At 38.0% G+C, this 24,548-nt stretch overlaps 1 protein-coding gene across 13 annotated transcripts in view; it reads left to right on the top strand.

The window, feature by feature from the left end:
• PRRC2C (proline rich coiled-coil 2C) overlaps positions 1 to 21,610 on the top strand; it is a 101,959-nt gene extending 80,349 nt beyond the window's left edge. For 5 of the 13 annotated variants that reach the window (XM_038542539.1, XM_038542541.1, XM_038542538.1 and 2 more), the window contains 12 exons: positions 985 to 1,086; positions 4,513 to 4,714; positions 8,040 to 8,243; positions 9,648 to 9,760; positions 10,143 to 10,279; positions 13,025 to 13,256; positions 13,491 to 13,613; positions 14,804 to 15,022; positions 15,781 to 15,884; positions 16,252 to 16,378; positions 17,310 to 17,546; positions 19,666 to 21,610. In XM_038542539.1, the coding sequence (XP_038398467.1) occupies positions 985 to 1,086; positions 4,513 to 4,714; positions 8,040 to 8,243; positions 9,648 to 9,760; positions 10,143 to 10,279; positions 13,025 to 13,256; positions 13,491 to 13,613; positions 14,804 to 15,022; positions 15,781 to 15,884; positions 16,252 to 16,378; positions 17,310 to 17,546; positions 19,666 to 19,923 (2,058 nt within the window). In that variant the 3' untranslated portion in view covers positions 19,924 to 21,610. Of the gene's footprint in view, positions 1 to 984; positions 1,087 to 4,512; positions 4,715 to 8,039; positions 8,244 to 9,647; positions 9,761 to 10,142; positions 10,280 to 13,024; positions 13,257 to 13,490; positions 13,614 to 14,803; positions 15,023 to 15,780; positions 15,885 to 16,251; positions 16,379 to 17,309; positions 17,547 to 19,170; positions 19,224 to 19,665 lie in introns of all 13 variants that reach the window. The other 8 variants (XM_038542542.1, XM_038542540.1, XM_038542546.1 and 5 more) reach the window with 6 other exon arrangements.
• Positions 21,611 to 24,548: the final 2,938 nt, after the last annotated feature.

Raw genomic sequence — 24,548 nt, 5'->3', positions numbered from 1 at the left:
TCTACTCTTTAAGGATCTTCATTTGGCTATTTATTGCTTAGTGTTACCTATTATTACAATCATTTTGAATCTTGAGTATCTTGAAGATTTAAATGCTGGTGGTGTTTTTGAATATTCATATATAATCTCTGTTAAGTAGTCCATATATTATCAATCTGTGTTAGATACTCCATAGTACCACAAAGTGATTATCATATAACCTCCAAGCATCTCATTTTATCTAACTAAGAATAACTAAGTGAACCATTAGAATCAGTCATACAATAGTACATAATAAAATTTCAAGATCCAGAGACTTAGAGGGAAAAACGAAATCTGAGTATCTTAATATCTTCATGTTTTTAAAAATATTCTCCATAATCATGTTATAACTACCAGGAAGCAGTTTGTTTAGTGTAACAGGGTGGTGCGATATTCCATACTTCCCTCCCGATTTTACTTCTGTTCTTTAGTCTAGTTATAAGAATGTTGGCTATATTGCAGGAAAGAGATTAATTTCTAATATTTGCAGTATTGTGTCAAATGCTTCTGATAGAATCTTAAAGGTGGAAATTATATTCCTTAGAGCTTTGCTACACCATGTATGGTCCATGGACCAGCAGTATCAGCATCACTTGGGAACTCATTTGAAATGCAGAATTTCAGGCCTTATCCCCCATACCAACTGACCAGAATCTGCACTTTAATAACATCCCAGGTGACTGTTATACACATTAAAATATATGAGGCAGTGCCTTCAAGTATATACCTTATATTTGGGACAGATTCTTCTTCTGTAATTATATGCATAAAAAAGCAGGTAGTATTTCTCTAAGATATCCACAATTATCAATTAGTGCAGACACAATGTAATTCTAAGTAATCAAATATTCCTTTGGGCTCTGATGAAAAAATACCCCTAGACCAGTACAATCAGTGTTGTCTGTAGTGGGGCTTTTGTAGCAGACTTAGTTAGATTATGATATGTGTTGCCTACCTTTTCAGGTGCCCCTGCCCAACACCCTCCCCCTCCCTAAGAGGGAGACTATACAACAGAGCTCCAGCCTAACTTCAGCTCCTCCCACTACTTTCAGCCTCACCTTCAAGGTATGTACAACATCCTTCTCTAAAAGTCCTTGATGATTGCATGCAAGGGGGCATAAGTTAAAAATACTCTTTTGGTATTTTTACTCGTCTTGTATGGTAAGCAACAATACTAAGCTGAGGAAATAGAGTTATGTCAAATTATATCTTAACATTTTATTAACTTCTAATACCATTTTAAAGGGAGGCCTGTTAACACTTGTGAATTTTATCTTAAAAATATAGGAAAGCACTTATATTTCATGTTTATACTGAGTCCTTCTTAGAGACCTTAAGTTTTGGATATATTAGTTGTATACAAAACAAACCAACTGGCACGGTGTCTTGCATGTTTTTTTCTTATCCTATGGTCCCATAATGATAAGACTGCTAATTTTCTGTCTTTCTTGTAAGTTGTGTGAATTAAATGAATGCTTTGTAATAATTAGAATATTTTATGAAGGGCAGCCCGGGTGGCTCAGCAGTTTAGCGCAGCCTTCAGCACAGGCAGGGCCTGATCCTGGAGACCCAGGATCGAGTCCCACATCAGGCTCCCTGCATGGAGCCTGCTTCTCACTCTGCCTGTGTCTCTGCCTCTTCTCTCTCTGTGTCTCTCATGAATAAATAAATAAAATCTTTTTTTTTTTAAGGAATATTTTATGAAGATAACCTTGATTGATTAATGGAGGTCATTTTGATCTGATTTTTTGGACAATTTTGTAATAAAAGGGCAAAAGAGATTATAGACAACATGTGTTTTTTATATCAAGAGATGCATGTAGGCTTTTTCCCCCCTCCTCTTGTGTTTATAATATTGAGCTGTATTATGCTTTTTTAAGTTGGGTTATTTGAGAGAATTTTAAATCTGTTGTTCACCTCCAGATTAGTCGGTGGTTAACAAAAATGGCATGAAATTTAGTGAATTTCTTTTTTTAAGTGCATAGATTTATCCCATTGGTGATGTTTGTTCAGTTTTATAATCTGGGCAAGTATTTAACCTCTATTAGCAGGACTTCCTAATGCTGCATTGGTTGACAGTGAATCTTTGAACGTTCACTTCTAGAAGTTTGAAAGTAAAATTTTATGAGACAACCACTTGTACTTTGTGTCAGGCCCAGTCGTTGCCCACTCCTTAGTCTCCTCCCAGTTCCTGTTCGATCTTTCTGGTTTTCCCATGGGAGTGACTGTCTCAGTCCGTGTTTCATACTGTCTTATGTGTGGTTTTGACTATATGCTAGTCAAGGCTAGTCCAGTTTCACATAAGCAAATAGAATATCATAAATTATTCTTTAGGCCAGCTGTTAATTCTTCAGAGAACCCATTCAGCCTTGCCTAATGTTTTTAACATTCCAAGAAGAACTATATACATTTAGAATTAAGGTGAATTTAAATTAAATTTCATTAGCATAAAAATTTCTCTAATTTCTTCACTTTTTATATTTCTCTGACATCTCTCTACTTGGATAATATATAAAGTATAGAAAAGTTTTATTGGGTGGATTTTATTGACAAGCGTATTTGTCAAGTAGAAGATTAGGTATAATTAAATAGTAGTACTTGTTTCTTTGATTTTCCAAAAATAGAGAATCGAAATTTCCTTGTTGCTAAAGAAATGAAATGAAGCCAAATGTGTGTGGCCTGTATATTTACAAGTTTGATTAGCTATAATTGACGTGTTCCCAATACAATAGAATTAGTGTAAAAGGCATTGTGTGCTCTATAAAACTGCTCTAAACCATAGAATCTCAGACAATACAAGCAAATTGCATTTTCTCTAACTCCCCCCCCCCCCCGCAAGACTCTTATTTTAAAATAAAACACATTTGAAAGTAGCAAGGTGATTATGAGAAGACTCAAGCAATCATAAAAACATCCCAATGTTTTGGTATTACAGTGATGGTATTAGTCATCTAAGAAAAAGTTAGATTATATGTACTATGTGTTTTAACAAGAAAGCAGGGAAGATATGTAGTTATTTCTCATTCTTAAAATTAAACTAAGGTGAAAAATTTTACAGTTGGTGCTTCAAGGACTGACAGCTTCCTAACTATGGCATTAAAGATTGTTACTGGATTTTTTTTGCAGCTGAATTTTATAGTTTACCTTGGGTTTGTTTTCCTGTTTTTAGCTAGTAGCATCTAAAAACTTGAAAGTCTATGTATCTGTTCACTTCCTGTTGAGGATCTACATCTGTGCTTGCCAGTTTAGGATCCACTAGCCACGTGTAGTTAGTAAGTGCTTAAATGTGGCCAATCTAAGTTGAAGTATGCGCTGTAAGTGCGTAAAAATACAATAGACACTGGATCTGAAATGTTAATGTTTAAAGTTAAAACATCTGAACTTTTGTGTTGATTACAGGTTTAAGTTATATTGTAAATAAAAATTGGGTTAAAAATGCTATCAAGTTAGTATTACCTCTTTATTTTTTAAAATGTGGCTATTAGAAAATTTAAAATTATAATACGACTTGCATTTATATGTCTTTTGAATAGCACTGGTCTAGATAGATCTGTTTCTATATTTTTAAAAAGATTTTATTGTCTTGGAAAGAGAAGGGGAGGGGCGCACAAGCTGGGGGCAGAGGGGGCACAAGGAGGGGGAGAATCTCCAGCAGACTGAGCTGAGCGCAGAGCTCAGTATAGGGTTCTGTCCAACAACCCTGAGATCATGACCGGAGTCAAGACAAAGAGTTGGGTGCTTAACTGACTGAGGCACCCAGGCACCTCAATCTGTTTCTGCATTTTAAAAAACGAGGACACTGTAGCTAAAACCTGTTAGCCACAAGTACAAATGGCAATAGTCAGTATCTGAAATGCTTGATGAAATCTGGATGTAGAACAAGACATATTTCTTCTGCACCCAAGCCTAAAACCTATCTGGTTACTTTGCCATTTAAAACACTGAATATAAAACAGTACCTGATGTTTGCTTGAGAAATGCTACCTTATAGAGGTACCTGATATTTGCTTGAGAACTGCTACCTTATAGAGAGAGAATGGAAGGAATGAGTATTTATGGAGGGCCTTTTAGTGCCCTTCCCCCTGGAGTCAGGGCCTTTGGTTAGTCCTAAAGAGGCATGACCTTCCTGTTTCCTTACTCACCACAAGGGTACAGGAGCACTGACTTTATATTTTGCTAACTTCTTTGCCAGAGCTGTCAACAAGCTCTCTTTAGAGACATAGTTCACTGCCTCCCAATTAGAATAAGGGAACAAAGAAAGATAAACGGCAAAGTGAAAGGTTGGAAAGCCTTAGGAATCCTAATCTTGTCTTTTTTGCAGTGTTTTGAAAGCTTATATTTGGAGTTGAGGTATATACACACACGTATGTATGTTTGTGTATGTATATATTGTGTTACAGGTTTTTTGGTGTGTTTTGGGTTTTTTTTGTTTTTTTTTGTTTTTTGTTGTTTGTTTTGTTTTGCTTTAAGACAATGTCCATTTTATTGCAGATGGAGTCTGCACGGAAGGCATGGGAGAATTCTCCAAATGTAAGGGAGAAGGGATCGCCAGTAACTTCCACAGCACCTCCAATTGCAAGTGGAGTCAGCAGTAGTGCCAGCGGACCAAGCACTGCTAACTACAACTCATTCTCAAGCGCATCAATGCCTCAGATTCCTGTTGCTTCAGTCACTCCCACAACATCACTATCAGGTAGAAGGTTTTGGTACCTTTCCTTTAAATATCTTATTTAAAATTTCTTATGATCTTTTCCTGTTTACTATCCCCCCCAAACTTACTATTTATAAAATGTATAAGACTTCACAAGGTCTAATTATCAGCTATTTTGTAGTAAGCTCTTGCTATTCTTATGCCTTCCCCTCTCTTAGCCCTCTCCTAATTTTAAACAAATAGTTTTTGATGGCTTATTAAAATTTTGCTTGCTGGACCTTCTGCCCACCCCTATGCCCTGCCCTTTGTGTCATGCTCCTCTCCCCATTATAGATATTAATAAGTAGTTGGTGAAAAGATGTTTATTCATCTAAATTTTTCTGTAGAATTCACCTTTTTATTTTTATTTTTTTTAACTCTTATACAGCTAATTAGTCGAACTCAAATAAAACAGAATGACACAGGTTGTAAATTTTTGTGGTCTGTATCTAATTTGAGGGAGCTATTGACTTAAATCTATTGGGATGACATATATTTTCTAGTGAAGGGTTAGGGATAGAGAATTTCCAGTTTCTTATTTGAGTAGATATTTATTGGGTTTTTGTTTGTTTCTAAAGGGAATCCATCAACATCCCAGGTTAGAAAGTGCTTTTCTTCCTTAAATATTTCACTAACGTATAATCCTTTCATTAAACTATACCTCATTTGGGGGCTTTACGGTTTTTAAATAATTACATTTCTAAATTGGTTGACTCTAGGAAAGTACACCCTTTTACCATATGTATAACAATGTTTCTTCTGTTGAAAACAAATTTCCGGGGCAGCCCCTGTGGCGCAGAGGTTTAGCGCCGCCTGCAGCCCAGGGCGTGATCCTGGAGACCCTGGATCAAGTCCCACGTCAGGCTCTCTGTATGATGCCTGCTTCTCCCTCTGCCTGTGTCTCTGCCTCTCTCTCTCTCTCTCTCTCTCTCTCTCTCTCTCTCTCTCTGTCTCTATGAATAAATAAATAAAATTAAAAAAAAAAAAACAAATTTCCTTTCAAATTTTCCCAATATTCTCTAATATTTAGAAAGCAGCAGGAGCTGCTTTCCAACAGATAACGAGATCTATCCAGGACAGATTTTACCTTCTGACTGGTTTTCATTTAGTGATTGCATTATTGTTTTTCACTATTCTGGCATTGTGTACCAAAAGAATTGGTCTTTGGGATGTATTATGGTTATTTTGATGTTATATGGGATGAAAAGTATATATTAAGACACAAATATTCAAATCAAAGAGGGTGTTCCACTTCTCTTCCCTCTTTTCATGCATTCCCTACCACGAATTTACAAGACATCTTCATAATGTTTACTAGCTTGGGCCCCAGTCATTGGGTGCGTAGGGGTTGGGGCTATAAAGCAAGCAGGAGGAGAGTAATGTGGGGAGATTAGGAAATAAAGGGACTGGGAAGGTTCAGTCACAGTTGAACCTTAAACAACGCAGGGGGTTAAGGAAACTGACAGCTGCCAATACACATATGCAGTCAAAAATGGAATATAACTTTTTCCCCTGGTTATAACTTTTGACTCCTCCTCCTCTCCCCCCCCACCCCCACAACAGCCACTATTGACTGGAAGCCTTAACTGATAACATACATAGCCAATTAACACATACTTTGTATATTTATTATAGACTGTATTCTTACAATAATGTAGAAAAAGAATGGTATTAAAATCATGAGAGAAGATACATTTACAGTACTGTACTGTATTGAAAAGAAATCTGCATGTAAGTAGACCCACACACAGTTTAAATCTGTGTTGTTCATGGGTCAAGTGTCCTTCCTTTCTTCCAGGTCTGATTTTCCCACTCTGCTTGATAAGATAAATTTTTATACTTCTTGCCCAGTTATCCTACTGGTGGAGACTCAAGTGGAAGAACAAAGGTGCTTTGACCTTAGTTCTCTCTTAGATAAAACATCATTTGAAGTCTGAAAATAATGACTGCATCTCACTTTTTAATCGGATAGGACTATTGCCATTCACTGTATTATTACCGTCATTAACACCCACAGATCAACAGAACTACTTGACCCTTCTAGATCTTAAGTTGTATAATTCTACTTATTTATTAATAGGTTTTCTTTAGGGATGCCTTGGTGGCTCAGTGGTTGAGCATCTACCTTTGGCTCAGGTTGTGATCCCGGGGTTTTGGAATTGAGTCTTATATCAGTCTCTCCGCGGGGAGCCTACTTCTCCCTCTGCCTGTGTCTTGGACTTTCTTTGTGTGTCTCTCATGATTAAATAAATTAAATTTTTAAAAAAGTTTGTTTTTATTTTCCTTTTAAGGCATTATTATACACCTGTTTTTTTGCTGGTATATATACAGGAAGAGAAAGAACTAACTGTAGCTTTAAGCTTATATGGCTGTCTAGGAGAAGGCCCCTTTACATTAATTATTATTAAGGTTCAGTGCTTTGTTTTTCTGTGTTCTTATTTTTTTTTTTTTTCGATTTTTTTTTTCCAATTTTTATTTATTTATGATAGTCACAGAGAGAGAGAGAGAGAGGCAGAGACACAGGCAGAGGGAGAAGCAGGCTTCATGCACCGGGAGCCCGACGTGGGATTCGATCCCGGGTCTCCAGGATCGCGCCCTGGGCCAAAGGCAGGCGCCAAACCGCTGCGCCACCCAGGGATCCCTTTCTGTGTTCTTATGTTCTTAAGCCTGACTTAGTAGATGTTTAAATATTTATTCCTAAATAATGAAACTCTTAAGATTACCCTTAAGGTATGTTTCTGGAAAGAAGAATAAAATCTAACCTTTAATTTACATGACTTTTTAGGAGCAGTTGTGATCTCCTTAGGTCTATTTACATGTTTTTTAAAATTTATTTTATTTATCAATCTCTAGACCCAGTGTGGGGCTTATACTTATGACTCCAAGATCGGGAGTCAGTGCTGTTCCGACTGAGCCAACCAGGCACCCCTGCATTCTTAAATATTCCTAAGGTGCAGCATTTTGTCCTTCTATGTTGTTACTTTTATGCCTAGCTGTAAATGAATAAAGCGCTTGACCATCCTTGTCTTTGTGACGATTAAAAAACTATTAGCTTGAGGATGAACTATAACAACCCTGTAGGCTCTTGGCCACCTTATTTTGTGAGTTTGATTTTTTAATTTCCTTCTCTTTGCATTTTTCTATTTAATATATTTCTCCAGGTTTTATAGTCTTGTTTACAATTGGTGATTGTTACTTTTAAGTATGTGGTAAGTACATGCAGGGCGTAAACATTAATTTTCCGGTGTCCAGCTGGCATTTGAGTTGTTTTACAGTGTAGAACAGTGGCACTTTAAAATATCTGCCTTTCTCCCTCTCCCACATATAGGAGCTGGTACATATACTACCTCTTCTTTGAGTACAAAATCTACAACCACATCAGACCCTCCTAACATTTGTAAAGTGAAACCCCAGCAATTACAGACAAGCAGCCTGCCTTCTGCAAGTCATTTTTCACAATTGAGCTGTATGCCTTCCCTTATTGCCCAGCAACAACAGAGTCCACAAGTCTATGTGTCTCAATCTGCAGCAGGTAAGATTTTTAGGATTGGGTATAAGGAATTTGGAAAATGAAGACTTCTTAAAATATTTTTTTTCTCTTTTTCAAGTTTAGGTATTTTTTGATCTGCTTGAAGATTTGTTTCCTCCTAGAATTTAATTTGCAAAGTAACTTATACACTTAATGCTATTCCAGTCAAGTTATAATACTTTGTTACCTAAAACTTGATAAAGCGATAGTAAAATTCATAGGGAAGAATAAACCTAAGATGAGCAAAGAAGAAAAAAATTATATGTTGGGGGTATTGGGATAACTTATCCTGCTAAATATCACAGTGTTAATCTTAAATAGTAAATACTTGAAAAATATTCAAATTCACTAATGATTTAAATTCAAAATAAAAGAACAATGAGGCAATTTCTTGCCTTTCTGTGTGAGAAGTATTAGAAAGATTGATAATACCTAGTAGAAAGATCGATAATGCCCAGTTTCTCTAAGCGTCGCAGTTATTATTAGCAGTTTTTTAAGGCGTATTGCTGGTGAGTATATAAATTGACATAATTCTTTTAGAAAAATATCTCTATTTTATGTGTACATACTTAACTGTAGTAACCGTTTTCATAGGAATCTTATCATATAGATAAACTTACTTTTTATTCAGAGACATAGAGTGTTCATTCATTGCAGTTATTGTTTATAGTAGTGATAAGTTAAAAAGAATACGGGAAGTTCTCCAAAACATAATAATACTATCATATGAAATCAGCAAATCACAATATAGTTTATGTAATATATAGAGATCCGTTAAGAATCTATACCAAATACTTTCAGTTATTAAATGCCAATTCCTCTGAAATATTTTGTTAAATTCTAGTAAGTAGATAGAAAATTAGAGTAGATTTGCTGGTAAACCAGTAGGTTCATTTTCACTTTTAGAAGATCTTGTCAGATTTCACTTGTTTGTATTCCATTAGCAGTATCTGAGCATCTGTTTTTCCATACCTTCACAACAAATACAACTAACCATTGAACAATGCAAGGGTTAGGAATGCCGGCACACTACACAGTCAAAAATCCACATTTAACTTTTCACTTCCCCAGATTTAACTACAAATAGCGTATTGTTGACCAGAAGCTTTATTAATAACATAAACAGTTCATTAACACATATTTTGTATGTTACGTGTATTATACAATACATTCTTATAGTAAAGCTGGAGAAGAGAAAATGTTACCATGAAAATCATAGGGAGAAAATACATTTACAATACCTCAGTGAATTATTTGAAAAAAATTTGCAATTCAAACCTATGTTTGCAAGGGTCAGAGGGCTCTTTTAATTTGAAATCTGCTACAAAACTTGGTTTTTAGTTACTATTTGGAAAATTTTGAAGCCTAGATACTTAAAACTGCTTGTTTTTTCTTGGTGGTCTATAGCTCAAATCCCTGCTTTCTATATGGACACAAGTCATTTATTCAATACCCAACATGCACGCTTGGCTCCACCATCCTTGGCTCAGCAGCAGGGCTTCCAACCAGGTCTTTCACAGGTAAATACCATGGACTTCTCTCATCCTGTATTTGTTTCTTGTCATGCTAAAGGTGTAACAGTTATCTTGGGCTACAAATAAAGGCTCTTTGAAGTTAAAATCATCTATTGGCAACATGGGACGATCCATGATTACCTTGATATGTATTGGCAAAATTTTCAAACTTTCCCAAATTTGTCAAAGCTTAATGATTAACAATGTAGAATAAATAATGTATTGAAAGGAAATTTTAGATGCTTACATTTGGTTTTATTTTAAAAGGGAGTTGATATAAACATATGCTTTATTAGTCTTTATTCTTTTCATATCTCAAACTTTTATTTTCCCAAATGCTGTGATTTGTGTATATGGTGTTCACATATTATATTTTATTGCATTGCAGCCAGCTTCAGTTCAACAAATCCCGATCCCTATTTATGCACCACTACAAGGACAGCATCAGGCCCAACTGAGTTTGGGTGCTGGACCTGCTGTTTCCCAGGCTCAGGAGTTATTCACCTCTTCACTTCAACCATATAGGTACATGCTTTTGTAATTACTGAGCCTTCTTGCCATATCCCTACTGTTCTTCCCCCCCGCCCCCAGAAGCTAGGATGATCCTGTTAGAAAATTCCTTTTTTTTTTTTTTTTTTTATTTATTTATGATAGTCACACACACAGAGAGAGAGAAAGAGAGGCGCAGAGACACAGGCAGAGGGAGAAGCAGGCTCCACGCACCAGGAGCCCGATATGGGATTCGATCCCGGGTCTCCAGGATCGCGCCCTGGGCCAAAGGCAGGCGCTAAACCGCTGCGCCACCCAGGGATCCCGAAAATTCCTTTAAATGATAAGCATGTTGATTATGTCCTGAAACTTAATTTCTGGTCATTTCAGCCAATTTATATTTTTTAAAGACTTTATTAATTTATTTGAGAGAGAAAGTGAGTGAGGGAGGAGAGAGCACAAGCCAGGGAAGGGGCAGAAGAAGAGGGAGGAGCAGACTCCCCACTGAGCAGGGAGCCCAATGTGGGACTCTATCCAAGGATTCTGAGATCACAACCTGAGCTAAAGGCAGACGCTTAACTTGACTGAGCCACACAAGTGCCCCTGTAATCCATCTCCATTTTAATGATTGCCTTGAAAGATGTACTTCTTAAGACAGGCCTGTTCTATAGAAAGATAATGTAAGCTGTATGTATAATTGTGACTAATGACAGCTGTATTGGAAAGTGCCAGTTTAGACTCTGAAAGCAGTTGTTTGTATCCCTGTCACATCATTCTGCTAGTCGTGCTCTCAACCTCATCAGCATAGTGTTTATTAATATAGAATCCCTGAACTAACTTCTGCCAGGACAGAGTAGTTGTGGGTTTGTTTTTTGTTTTTATTATTATTATTATTATTTGTTTATTTATTTATTTGGTTTTGGGTTTTTTTTTTTTTAAAGATTATTTTTACTGAGAGAGCACACGGGGTAGAGGGAAGGGACAGAGGAGAAAGTCTAAAGCAGACTCCACGTTGAGCACAGAACCCAACACAGGGTTTGTTTGTTTGTTTGTTTGTTTTAAGATTTTATTTATTTATTCAAGAGAGACACAGAGAGAGAGAGAGAGAGGCAGAGACACAGGCAGAGAGAGAAGCAGGGAGCCTGATGTGGGACTCAATCCCAGGTCCCCAGGATCATGCCTGGGCCAAAGGCGACACTAAACTACTGAGCCACCCGGGCTGCCCAGCCGATACAAGGTTCTGTCTCAGGATCCTGAGACCACAACCTGAGCTGAATCCAAGGGGTCACTTAATCAACTGCATCACCCAGGCATCTTAGGACTGGGTAGTTTATAACAGTATGCTTATGTTTTCCCATTTTATATTTGACACATACACAGTATAAAGATTGCTTGTGACCCTAGGCCAGCACTCCTGCTTAATGGCTTTTGCTCTGCCACATATGTCAATTTTAACAAAGCATAATGTTATTTATGGATGATACTATCTTTAATCTACTACTTTGATTAGTAACTCTTTATTTTAGCATTTTTAAAAGTATAGCTTGTTGAAGGCCCCCATTCCAGAGGTAAAAGGGTAGTCTAGAGTTAGATTCCAGCACTGTATTTTTTTTAAAACCATTCGAATATGTAATACAGTATTATTAACTATAGTTACCATGCTGTACATTACATCCCCATGACTTACTTTATAAATAACTAGCAGTTTATGCCCTTCACCATAATACTGTGTTGTGAATTTGAAAGTTGCTGAGGGGCGCCTAGGTGGTTCAGTCAGTTAAGCATCAGACTCTTGATCTCAGCTCAGGTCATGATCTCAGGGTTGTGAGATCAAGCCTGCTGTCAGCCTCAATTCTGGGCGTGGAGCCTTCTTGGGATTCTCTCATCCTTTGCCCCTCATCTCCCTTCATTCTCTTCCTCTATTTAAAAAAAACAAAACAAAACAAAAATTTGCTGAGAAAGTATATCTTAAAAGTTCTCATCACAAGAAAGAAAGATTTTTTTGTAACTATTGAGACAGATGTTAACTAAACTTAACTGTGATTATTTCATAACACATATTAATTGATTATATTGTAAACCTGAGACTAATACAATATTATATGTTAATTATACCTCAATAAAAATAGAAATTTTATGAGTGATCCTGATGGTGAATTACTACTCTGCCTCATTTCATAGAAGTCTTGAGATCTCTTACAGGAAATATACGGGGCACCTGGGTGGCTCAGTCAGAGTCCATTGCTTGGTTTCGGCTCAGGTCATGATCTCAGGGTCATAAGATTAAGCCTCGTGTCAGGCTCTGAGCACAGAGTTTGCTTGAGATCCTTTCCCTTTCCCTCTCCCTCAGACCCTCCCCCTACTCATTCCAGCTTGCTCTCTCTCAAATAAATAAAATCTTTATATGTGTGTGTGTGTATATATATATGAAGGGAGTAATGAAATACAAATAATAAAATCAGCTTTTAGTGTTATAAATTTGAATAAGATGTCAATAACAAAGAGAAACAGATTTGTTTCTGAGCTTGCTAGTGAACACATAAAAAAGAGTAGAAAACACTGTTAGTTTCTCCGGAAAAGCAACCCTTTTCCTAGAACTTTGTTGTGTATGGGGCTCTAACTCATGAAACAAATGCCTTAGACACAGTATACTCTCTCTCTCTCTTCTTAATTGTGTTTAGTAGAATACTTGGTCATTTGGGATACTCATTCCCAAGATTTCCAGATTCCAAAATAGAACTGACTACTAACATACGTCTTTTCTCTTCAATACCCCTATAGATCTCAGCCAGCCTTTATGCAAAGCAGCCTGTCCCAGCCATCTGTGGTACTTTCTGGTACTGCCATCCACAACTTTCCAGCTGTCCAACACCAGGAACTTGCAAAGGCACAATCCGGTCTTGCCTTTCAACAAACTTCAAATACACAGCCTATTCCTATATTGTATGAACATCAGCTGGGTCAGGCATCAGGACTAGGAGGTTCCCAACTAATTGATACACATCTTCTCCAGGTAAGAAGTAACAAAGGGGCTAGAATAGAATCATGCACTATCACTGTATTCCTGTGTAGCACATTATGTAAGGGAACAGTTTTTAAAGAAAAAATGTTAAAAGACATGGTGAGAAAAACCAGGGTCTTTCTATCTAATACTAAAATTCTTAGAGTGCTTTGAAGCCACACCCTGGATGTCTGAATTGGTAATTTTTCAATCTTAATGCTATTTTCTCACAAAATTTTTTTCTAGGCTAGAGCAAATCTTACCCAGGCTTCAAATCTTTATTCTGGACAAGTACAACAGCCTGGTCAGACAAATTTTTATAACACTGCCCAGTCACCAAGTGCTCTCCAGCAGGTAAACTATGGCATGGTAAATTTCCTCAATTTTCTTTATTATTATTATTATTATTATTATTATTATTATTATTATTATTGCTTTAGTTGTTGCTTGGTAGCTTAAATAGAACCAAGATGGGGAGAATATGCAGTGGTTTTCATACTTTCCACTGAGGTTTCCTAGGAATTCTATGGGGTCCACTAGTGGTGGAACCTGCTCAACCCCACTTTAGTCACTTCTGCTTTTTGGCTCTTTGTTTCAAACTGGTTTCCATGTAATCATTTTAACAAAGGATTCCATGAATATAAAAGTTTGAGAAACATTGTCTAGGATATATAGTTACATATAAGCAAGAGAGGCAACTTTACCCATCTATGCTAGAAGGGAAGGATGACTAAGGACCACCACACTGGTTAATAAAATACTTTGGGGATCCCTGGGTGGCGCAGCGGTTTGGCGCCTGCCTTTGGCCCAGGGCGCGATCCTGGAGACCCGGGATCGAATCCCACGTCGGGCTCCCGGTGCATGGAGCCTGCTTCTCCCTCTGCCTGTGTCTCTGCCTCTCTGTCTCTCTCTCTCTCTCTGTGTGTGTGACTATCATAAAGAAAAAAAATATTAATAAAATACTTTGAACGGTGTGGCAGAGTGTGAATTGTGTAAATGACAGACATGCACTATCTCTTAGCATGTCATTAATCTATTTTTAAAAATTCATGGAGGACTGAAGGAGAGAGACAAACCATTAGTCAATGTCTTATAACAAATTCTGGTGACTATTTTAGGGGTGAAAATTTATACATGTATTTATCTTATTGCCATTCAAATCAAATACTGTTTGTCAGAGCTCATTTTGATCAGACATGAAAACAGTATAGAGATGTCTGTTTGGGAAGTTGTAACATCACTACTTTCCTTAATTGTATCCCACAACTATTGTTGTATTATGGGTCTGTTAGACACGTAACCATGGAGTTATTCAAAGATAGTCATAATGATTTTGGTTACATAGCGTCTGCACTACTAATCTGTTTTGTTATTACACCTTTAATGAAAGCATGGAGGTAGTTACTAAGTAAAAGATTATATGTGAAATTTATTAATAGATTGATGTATGCTGTTTAAAATGTTATTCAGAAGTTTTTTGAAGAATTGTTAGTGTTACGGGGATATACAGACAACAGGTATAAGTGAATTGCTGCAGTTTCTGTTCACTTATTTTTTAGGTTACAGTACCTTTACCAGCATCCCAGCTTTCATTGCCTAATTTTGGATCTACGGGGCAACCTTTAATTGCTCTGCCACAGACTCTTCAGCCCCCATTACAGCATACCACCCCACAGGCCCAGGCCCAGAGCCTGAGTCGTCCTGCACAAGTAAGCCAGCCTTTCAGAGGATTGATCCCTGCTGGAACACAGCATAGCATGATCGCAACCACAGGAAAAGTAAGTGAAAAATTTACCAATTTCTCTGAGAATTTAAGGCCATGTGTTAGATATATGTATCTGTGTATCTGTAAATGCACCAGTTTTTACCATCCTCCAGGGTGGTAGGGCTTTTTTTTTTTTTTTTTTTAAGATTTTTAAAATTTTTTAAAAGATTAATCTCTACATCCATCATGGAGGTTGAACTCACAACCCTGAGATCAAGAGTTGCACAGTTCACCAACTGAGCCAGCCAGGCACCCCAAGCCCCAATGTTTTTTGTGTTTTGTTTTGTTTTGTTTACTTTAAATTTACTTTTTAATGTGTTTCACTTCCTCTGGTTTTTACCTAATAACAAAAAAATCACAAATTTTTTTTTTTTATATTTTTTATTTATTTATGGTAGTCACAGAGAGAGAGAGAGAGAGGCAGAGACACAGGCAGAGGGAGAAGCAGGCTCCATGCACCAGGAGCCCGACGTGGGATTCGATCCCGGGTCCCGAGGATCGCACCCTGGGCCAAAGGCAGGCGCTAAACCGCTGCGCCACCCAGGGATCCCAAAAATCACAAATTTTGTGGCAGAATTGGGTTTACACAATCTCTTTTCACCCACAAATTGGCTTTAATAATTCCATGGTATTTGAAACTTAATTACAGGATTTTTGTACTAAGGCTCTTTGCCCATTGCTGGAATAAATATTCATATTTCAAATACTAAGCATAGCATTTTCGTTTATGGAATTCCAGAAATGCTAAGTCCACCCTGTGTGTTTTCTCAGATGTCTGAAATGGAACTGAAGGCCTTCGGAAGTGGCATTGATATAAAACCAGGCACACCGCCAATCAGCGGTAGAAGCACCACACCAACATCTAGTCCCTTCCGGTAAAATGGGCATTTGAATTTCCAAACAACTAAGCACAGTTTGTTTGTTAGATACTTACTATGTCACCAGGCCTGTGGTAAGCACAAGATGTTCTTAGAGCTTTATGTAAAATGTTAAGCTATTTAATTAAGAATGTATATCACACTATATTAAGATTTTTTTAAATACAGGGTAAATCTAGCTAGTATTCTTTCTCACCTCTGCCCCTCCACTGTCTCCCCACTACCATAATGTTTGGTAACTCACTTTGGTAAATTTTTATCAGCTACCACATATGAAGAATCTACCAAGAGCAATGTCTCTCAAAATCTAACAGCATTATTTATTTGGCACTACTGTACTGACCAGTGATGGCTTTTTTCCAAGGGCTACTTCCACAAGTCCGAACAGCCAGTCCAGCAAAATGAACAGCATTGTCTATCAGAAGCAGTTCCAGTCAGCCCCTGCCACTGTGAGAATGACACAACCATTTCCTACACAGTTTGCACCCCAGGTGGGCAGATACGAGTGAGAAATGAGTATTATTTACTTGCAAATGAATTGCTATTCTGGCTAATTCTCTGATTTCATAATCTTGCCATATTATAACTAGTTTAGAGACATAGTTTTTAATGAGAAACAGTTTCTTATTTAACAGTACATTTATAACATTCATATATATTCTCAGCAGTTTTTAGTGAGATATAGGTAGTAACCGTCTAGTTCTAAAGCAGACAAGAGAAACAGTCAAAAGATTCCCCACACAGCTCTGGTCATTTCAGTCCTGTTTCTTTTATATTTTTTGAAGAAGTGGACTTTTCTGAGAAGGGTCCCAGTGCTTAAAGTTTTCTAGGTTTAAAGTTTTTTTTGTTGTGTCGTGTTTTGTTTTGTTTTTTGTTTTTTTGTTTTTGTTTTTGTTTTTTTAGATAACTGTGTAGTTAAGGTAAAATTTCCAAAAGATGTTCTAATATATGTGTAAAAACATTGGCTTTTCTTCCCCTTTGCTGATCGAATGGAAAGACTAACTAGTAACTATCACAAACTAGAATTGGTTCCTGAAAAAACAATTTGTTGAATTGGTGTTATTTTTATTTATCTTCAGATTATGTTTGGTATAAGTGTGTGCCTTTTCTGCAATTCTATCTTTTTAAAAACATTATCCTAATTAATAGCTTTTCTATCTCCCCTTCAGAATTTGTAGCTGAAATGCTAGATCAAACTGCAGTGCCATAGCATGCTTTGCCTAATTTTCCTATTAGATTCTCCAAACATGGCCTGTTTGTTCTTGGTCCCTGTAATAGAATGGCACATATCCCTACACTTCCTTTCACTTGGCAGAATGGGCACAGATTTACTCTGAGATAAGCCAACCTGGTCTAGTTGGCAAAAAAAAATTTTTTTTTTTTTAACAGTTCAATGTTGTATGTTTTGTTTTTTTCACTCAGATTCTCTCTCAGCCTAACCTGGTCCCTCCATTGGTAAGAGCCCCACATACTAACACCTTCCCAGCGCCTGTTCAGAGGCCGCCAATGGCACTGGCCAGTCAGATGCCTCCTCCGCTGACCACAGGCCTCATGAGCCATGCTCGTTTGCCACATGTAGCCAGGGGTCCTTGTGGATCACTATCTGGAGTCAGAGGTAATCAGGCCCAGGCTGCGTTGAAGGCTGAACAAGACATGAAGGTTAGTACAGTGTTAACAGCCAACAGAGCAAGAATCTGTCTCTGAACCATGTCTTAAGATGCCTCTGGACCCATAACCACATATCCAGGCATTCATTGTCTTAGCTGATTTAACTAAGCTAACTACTTTTATTCATTCCTTTCTTTTTTATTTCTTTTTTTTCTCCCTTATTCCCCCCTTTTTTTCTTCTTCTTTTTTTTTATTTTTAATTTTTATTTTTTTATTTTTTTTAGTTTTTTGAAACTAGATAGCAAACAAGTTAACATTTTAAACTCTGGCAAAGTGAATTGCTTATAAAATAAACATTTGAGGGAGATCTGAGTTCATCTGCTACATTTTTTTGAAGAGCAAAAAAGTAATGTGGATTATTATAAGCTTCCCCATTTTCTTTCATTTTTTCCCTTTATTTTCTTTTTTATCCCTCCCTCCCCCTTCCCAGACTTAAGATATAAATCATGGTTATGTGAAAACTCTGGAGTGGGTAAGAGATTTTACCTATCTTGATTTTTATTTCTTTATTCATGAGTCATCCAGGTACAGTTTTCTTCTCAAACTGTTTCCATACTTTTTTTTTTTTTTTGGTTTTTGGTTTTGTTTTGTTTTTTTGTTTTTTTTTGCCTGCCATTTGAGTTGGCTGTATACCACAACAGATTGTGCAGTTGTAGATGAAGAACTGAAAAAAGCACTTTGGGATCCTTCATAATAAAAGGCACTGGTAAACGTGAGGTTTGCTGATGCAGAAGAGTGCCTTGAGGAGTCTGTGTGGGGACAGTTTCCATAGTGTAAACCTTACCTGTCTGCCTGTACAGCCAGCTGAATCCATTTATTCTGTATTTAGACTTGACTTTAGAGGTCTTAGTAATTTTGCCTGTTTCGTCACTATGTATATGTATATGTATGTGTGTATGTGTGTATACACATTCACACACACACACAGATATATATCAGGTCAGACTAGAACAAAGAAAAGCTTGCTGCCTTAAAACAGGGCAATGTCCATAGTATGCTTTACTCTGAATTAGAAACATGTTTATGATAATCCTGTTAGAAAATTTAGTTGACTGGCTAGTTCCTTTCTACATTGATCTCCCTCATTTCTCATCCTGAATAATCAAATTTAAAAACTACTCTGCAGTGGAACTCTTGTTAAATATGATCTACTTTTATTAAGGCTGTGTGCCTAGGATTTCCTTCTGTTCATAACTATTAAAAATACTTGTATGTGTAGAAATCTTTGGAAACTATTTGTTCATGGTTTCCAGTTGTTGTTCTGTCTCCTTGGCACTTGATTTTCATACATTCCCATTTTGGAAATGACATTAGAGCTTAGAATGGGGTGGGGGAGGGTAAAAATTTCTTGAAATTGCTTTAGATCTTTGGATAGTACAGGTTTCCTATAGAACATGAAGGGCTCTTTGTTATATGCAAGAGGTACAGAAACTTAAGGTTTAATTGTGTACGTTACAGTGGTATAGTTTACAGATTGACGTAAGTATATTCTTTGGGACACATAGTCCATAAACGTAGGAAATTATTTTACCAGCTCAGAATGTGGTAGGAGCTATCAGAACTTAGTGATCAAGTGAAGTTGTAGTTACTAATTTCTGATGCTCTTCCCCTGCAGAAGAGAGCTGTGGGAAGAGGACTCAGCCACAAGACATTTGGTCCTAGGTGTTGGTAATGCCACAATATAAGTGCTTCCTTTTCGTTTTATTGTAGACCACATATTGATAAATAGAAGTTTTAAGTGTTACATATATATGTCTTCAAATTTGCGAGCAGCTTCCCTAAATAGAATTTGATATCAATAAGTTTTGTTCCGGAAAAGATACAGACCAACAGCAATTTCTGTCTTATTATTTTATAAGAGGGCAAACTTTGAAAATGTGGTGGGAGGTGGTCCTATTATTTTCAAATGTTTAAAAAAAAATCACATGGAATGTTTGCCAAGATAGGAAGAAATCTATCCATTAAAAGCTGAAAGATCATTGAGGTACTTTTGGTTTGGGCAAAACACATGGGGAAAATGGATTTGTGGTTGGTAAAGAGTGAACGGAGATGGACGGACAGGCTTAGCTAACGCTGCAGCGTTCTCAGTCATTGTTTCTCATTTTTTAAGGCAAAGCAGAGAGCAGAGGTTCTTCAGTCCACGCAGCGGTTCTTCTCTGAACAACAACAGAGCAAACAGATAGGAAGCAAAGCTCCAAAAGTGGACAGTGATTCAAGTAAACCTCCTGAAACACTGACTGACCCTCCTGGTGTCTGTCAGGAAAAAGTAGAAGAAAAGCCACCTCCTGCACCTACCATAGCCACCAAACCTGTTAGAACTGGACCAATCAAACCTCAGGCCATCAAAACGGAAGAAACAAAATCATAAAGGCTGTGGTTTATTGCAGGGGGTTGGGGGGGGGGGGAGAGGGGAACGAGGGAGAATGAAGTCGGATAATGCCAGCAGCCAAAGGGGTAAAATGGTCTGTGACGTTATCCAGTCTAGAGCTGGGAGGTGTACAGGGGACATAGGAGCAGTGTACATGGACACACAGCTGCTGCACCAGTAAAATGAGGCTTTGCCAGCTTGCACCTACTGTATAATGTGCACTCTGTTGATGACCACGCATCTTCAGGCAGAATTTATATACAAATATCTGCACATGTTCTTGAGTGCATATCATTTAAAACTGAAATCCTTATGGTTAGATGAAACACCAGAATTAGGAGGAAAATAACCCCGCTGGGGAATAGCTGAGCCTGAACAATGGTGATTCCAGCTAAGACATCAGGTGTGGTCTTTTTGTTCCCTTATGTTCTTTGGATGTGATTGTGGCATTTGTGGGCTTGGTGGTCAAGAACTGAAGATAACTGGTGCTGGATAGAGGAGCCTTATTTTTTATTATGGCAGCTTGCTATTTTTGTAACATTGTGATTGAGTTGAACACAAAGTACAGTCACTGATCTCCCCCTCTTCCTGGATGAGTGAGCAGGTGATGAAATATGCTGTCCACCTCCTTGGACCTGTCCAAGCGGGTAGGGTTTGGCTACTGCTTCTGTTTGAAATGATGCTGTGTTTGAGTTGTGGCCCGAAGCTTTGAAGTGCTACTTGGTGTCTCCTTTCTTCCACAGAGTTGTCATGTCTTAAAACATGACAGATTGGGTAAAATACTATTTAGGTTGAGTCTGGCTTGCCTCCACTCGGTTATCTTTGTATGAATCCAGTGGGGTTTTTTTGTTTGTTTGTTTGTTTGTTTGTTTTAACGGTTTTTAGCTGATGTTCATCAAGAGCAGTGATACCTAGAACTGTACCCTTAATGGAAGGAAATCCTATCTAAGAAGGTGCATTTCTTTACCAGAGCTGTGTTATACCATCCCTTGGGCCCTCTGCTGGAAAAGTAGAATCAAGTCTCAAATAATGCCTTTTTAATTGTATCCTGTAGTATTATAGATGTAGGACAGTACTGTATCATACCTCTGTGAATGTAAAATATCTTGTACCTGCTTTATGATACGTAATAGTGACTGTGCTTTATGAGAGCTGTTTTTAATGACGTTATTCTAGAATGTTTTCTTTCCAGATGATGATTGAGAAGCTAATAAAAAAATGGTGCCAGGTACCACAACAGTAACAGAACTTTGCTGTTTTCTGGGGTTTTGTTTTTTTTTTTACCCTTTTTTTCTTTTTTATTAATGGAGTGTGCTGGATGTCTCTATAATTTTGTTCAGATGACTGCAGAACCTGGAAAAGCTGTTGCTGCTATTGATGCATAACATACTGCTATTGGTCTTTTTATATAAATAAATAAATATATATATATACATACATATACATATATATATATAAATAATTTGAATTTTTGGAAACTTTAGCTGTGCTGTCAACTTTGGAAAAAGTATCCCAGTTGTACCGTGTTGGGTTGGCATTGTACAGAAATTAACAGCCATATTGGTCTAGAAATGTTAAACATAATTTTTTCCATTTGTACAGGGGTAACGCACTGTATTAAATATGTAAGGTCTTATCTACATGGGTTTGATTACAGAAACTAATAAAGTATTCTCTAAATAATGAATCTTGGAACTTCTAATCCATTCCTAAAATCTGGAGCAAGATCTGTCACATACTAAAAACTAGTGATCAAGAGTACATTATGCTCTAGGAAAATATTATCATCCAAAGACTTGATTCTGACTCTTAAGAACTATAAAGTTTATTCGGTCAGAGTCATTGTTGTCATGGAGGCTAATAGGGTAGCCGTACTCCTGTTGAGAACAAGTATGTCGAGGAGGAGAGCAGTCTTTCTGGATGATGCCAAGTGCTGAGTGAAGAGGACAGCTTTGCTGTTCTTCAGGGCTGATACTGAAAGGGCCCAAAGGAGATCTCAGTGCTGACATATTTATTTTTCGTATTTTTCCCAGCACATCCACAGTCCTTATCACTGATAACGGTCTGTGCGGGATTTGCTGTATCATTACTCATTTTTAAAGTGAGGTGCTGGGATCCCTGGGTGGCGCAGCGGTTTGGCGCCTGCCTTTGGCCCAGGGTGCGATCCTGGAGACCCGGGATCGAGTCCCACGTCAGGCTCCCGGTGCATGGAGCCTGCTTCTCCCTCTGCCTGTGTCTCTGCCTCTCTCTCTCTCTCACTGTGTGCCTATCATAAAAAAAAAATAAAAATAAAAAAGAAAATAAATGAGGTGCTGAGGGATTTTAATTGCCTAAAATTCCATATCCAGAACACATTGCTTCCAGGCCCAGCTTTAGGAAAATTAGTAATTCACTTACTGATGACCTGTGTTCCTTCTTTACTCATGGATGCTGTAATTCTGAAATACATAGAACACTCCAGTACTCTTCAGCCCTACCTAGATGGCCAGGCTTTTCACTTTTAAAGTTTATGGGTGACTAATGCTAGGATCACAGACGTGTACCAAAAGAACTATAATCACCACTTCACGTATTTGCCTTACTAAGTCAATTCAGTTGCCCCTGTTTTTCATATCCTAATCCTTAAGTTCAATCCTCCTGATTGTTAAGTGACCACCTGTATAGTTTGCACTCTATGTTTGCAAGCAACCACATGTGTGCTGTTGAGTGGGTTGTATTAACTGGAAACCATGATCACCAAGATTTAATTTGCTTATTTTCACAGTACAGATAACAAAGTTCCAACATACTCTTGGCTTGGCTGGAGTCTAGATGTAGCAGATAGAATCAGAATATACCCTAGGCGTAAAAAAGCTGAGAGGACCCTTAGGTAAATGTGTCCAGCACAAGGTCTTCTAGCAGGTCTTCTAGCAGTTTCCTGTACCCAGCGGATCTCACAGCTCATTGGTGTCAGCAGTATTTACACATTCCCTTCCCAGTCTCCTTTCTACCCATAATCCAGTTAGCCACAGTTGATCTGTTTGTGGAAAGCATCTTAATTTGATTGTATCTTAAGTGATTAAGAAATTTCAGCCATAATATCTCTGCTTGTGTAATGAAAAGAACTGGACACTGATGTCTTAATGTCACCCTGGCCATCTTGGCGTTCGCATGTTGCCCAAGGAAATCATTTGCTTGGCCCCTTTCCTCCTCCTGTGTACTGGTCTTCATTGATACCCTCAGGGTAGGGTTGAGTCGGCTGTTGGTGCTCAAAGTGGTGGCTCTATATGGTTTTTCTGAAATAGTCCCGAAGGCAATGACAACATATTTCAGGCCGAGAGTGCTATTGACTTTCAGCCTTCCTTGAGGTACAATGGGTTGGCAGGTCATATTCACCTTAACACAGAAACAGAGAAATGAAGCTTCTGACCTGGTGTTACTTGGGATTCTTTTTTTTTTTTTTTTTTTTATGATAGTCACACACAGAGAGGCAGAGACACAGGCAGAGGGAGAAGCAGGCTCCATGCACCGGGAGCCCGACGTGGGATTCAATCCCGGGTCTCCAGGATCGCGCCCTGGGCCAAAGGCAGGCGCCAAACTGCTGCGCCACCCAGGGATCCCCCATCCAGTGTTTTGATGAAGCCTATGCCATTTCTTTGAGATGCCCGGTAGTGTCTTTTACCTAAAGTATAAGTACAGAGTTCCTTTGAATTTTTACAGATTCTTTAGTTTTCCCCACACCTAATTTAATAATTTTTTAGGGCTAAATTGGTAGCAATTGAATAATATAGACTTAACAGCCAACCACCTGTGGGCATCACGTGAGTGAAATCTAGCAAGTGGTTGAAGTTTGCTTAAGACTCACTAATGTACTCCATATTCCACTGTAAGAATAATTTTTAAAAACACCTTCCCCTCAACAGAGGAATAGGTACCATAGGAGAAGAAAATTTTACCTCAACAGGAGAGTTTAAACAAGAGATAAGACTCTGGTAACATTAGGCGAGGGGTCAAGAATTAACCACGTATCAGTTGCTGGGAGTACGGAAGTCCGATTCTTAGCATAGTCTGGTGGAAGAGGCAGAGGCACAGCTGGGGCCTGAGGTCGGTCAGACTGCCATCACTAGTAACCTGACATGCTTTCTGGATGCCTTGAGCCATCTTCCAGTGAAGGCTTTTTCCATCCCCCCTCTGTCTATCTCCACTGCTTAGGTTTCTAGCTGATGATTAAGATCTTCTAAAGGCATTTAGGCAGTACTCACCTGGCTTTGTTTCTTCCCATTTGACACACCAGCTATGTAAGCTTATTTATAAATTTTGATCTTACAGGTTTCTGAGCAAAAAAAGCTGAAGCCAGCAGTGCTTATCTGAAGTAAAAAGGGAGCCCCCAAGTGTGCTAGTGTTCAGTGCAGAATCAGAGCAGGGAAATGTCCTCAAGCAGGCCTGTGCTTCCAGATGAGTTAAGTCTCCGGTCCAAGGATAGTGTGAGGAGCAAAAAGAGGAGGGACAGATGTATCCTGGCTTGTCCAGAGGGAAAGTGTTCAATGTCCGTTAATGTCCTGCTGCTCTGTGTGAAATGATACCTGGTGTTCTGACTTAGGGCTGTGGTTTTCAAACTGTAAGTACACATACTGTTCAACCGAGAC

Source organism: Canis lupus, chromosome 7 (assembly GCF_011100685.1).
Source record: "Canis lupus familiaris isolate Mischka breed German Shepherd chromosome 7, alternate assembly UU_Cfam_GSD_1.0, whole genome shotgun sequence".
Lineage (NCBI taxonomy): Eukaryota > Metazoa > Chordata > Mammalia > Carnivora > Canidae > Canis > Canis lupus.
The sequence above is the reverse complement of the archived record's forward strand: the minus strand, read 5'-3'. Positions and strand labels throughout refer to the sequence as shown.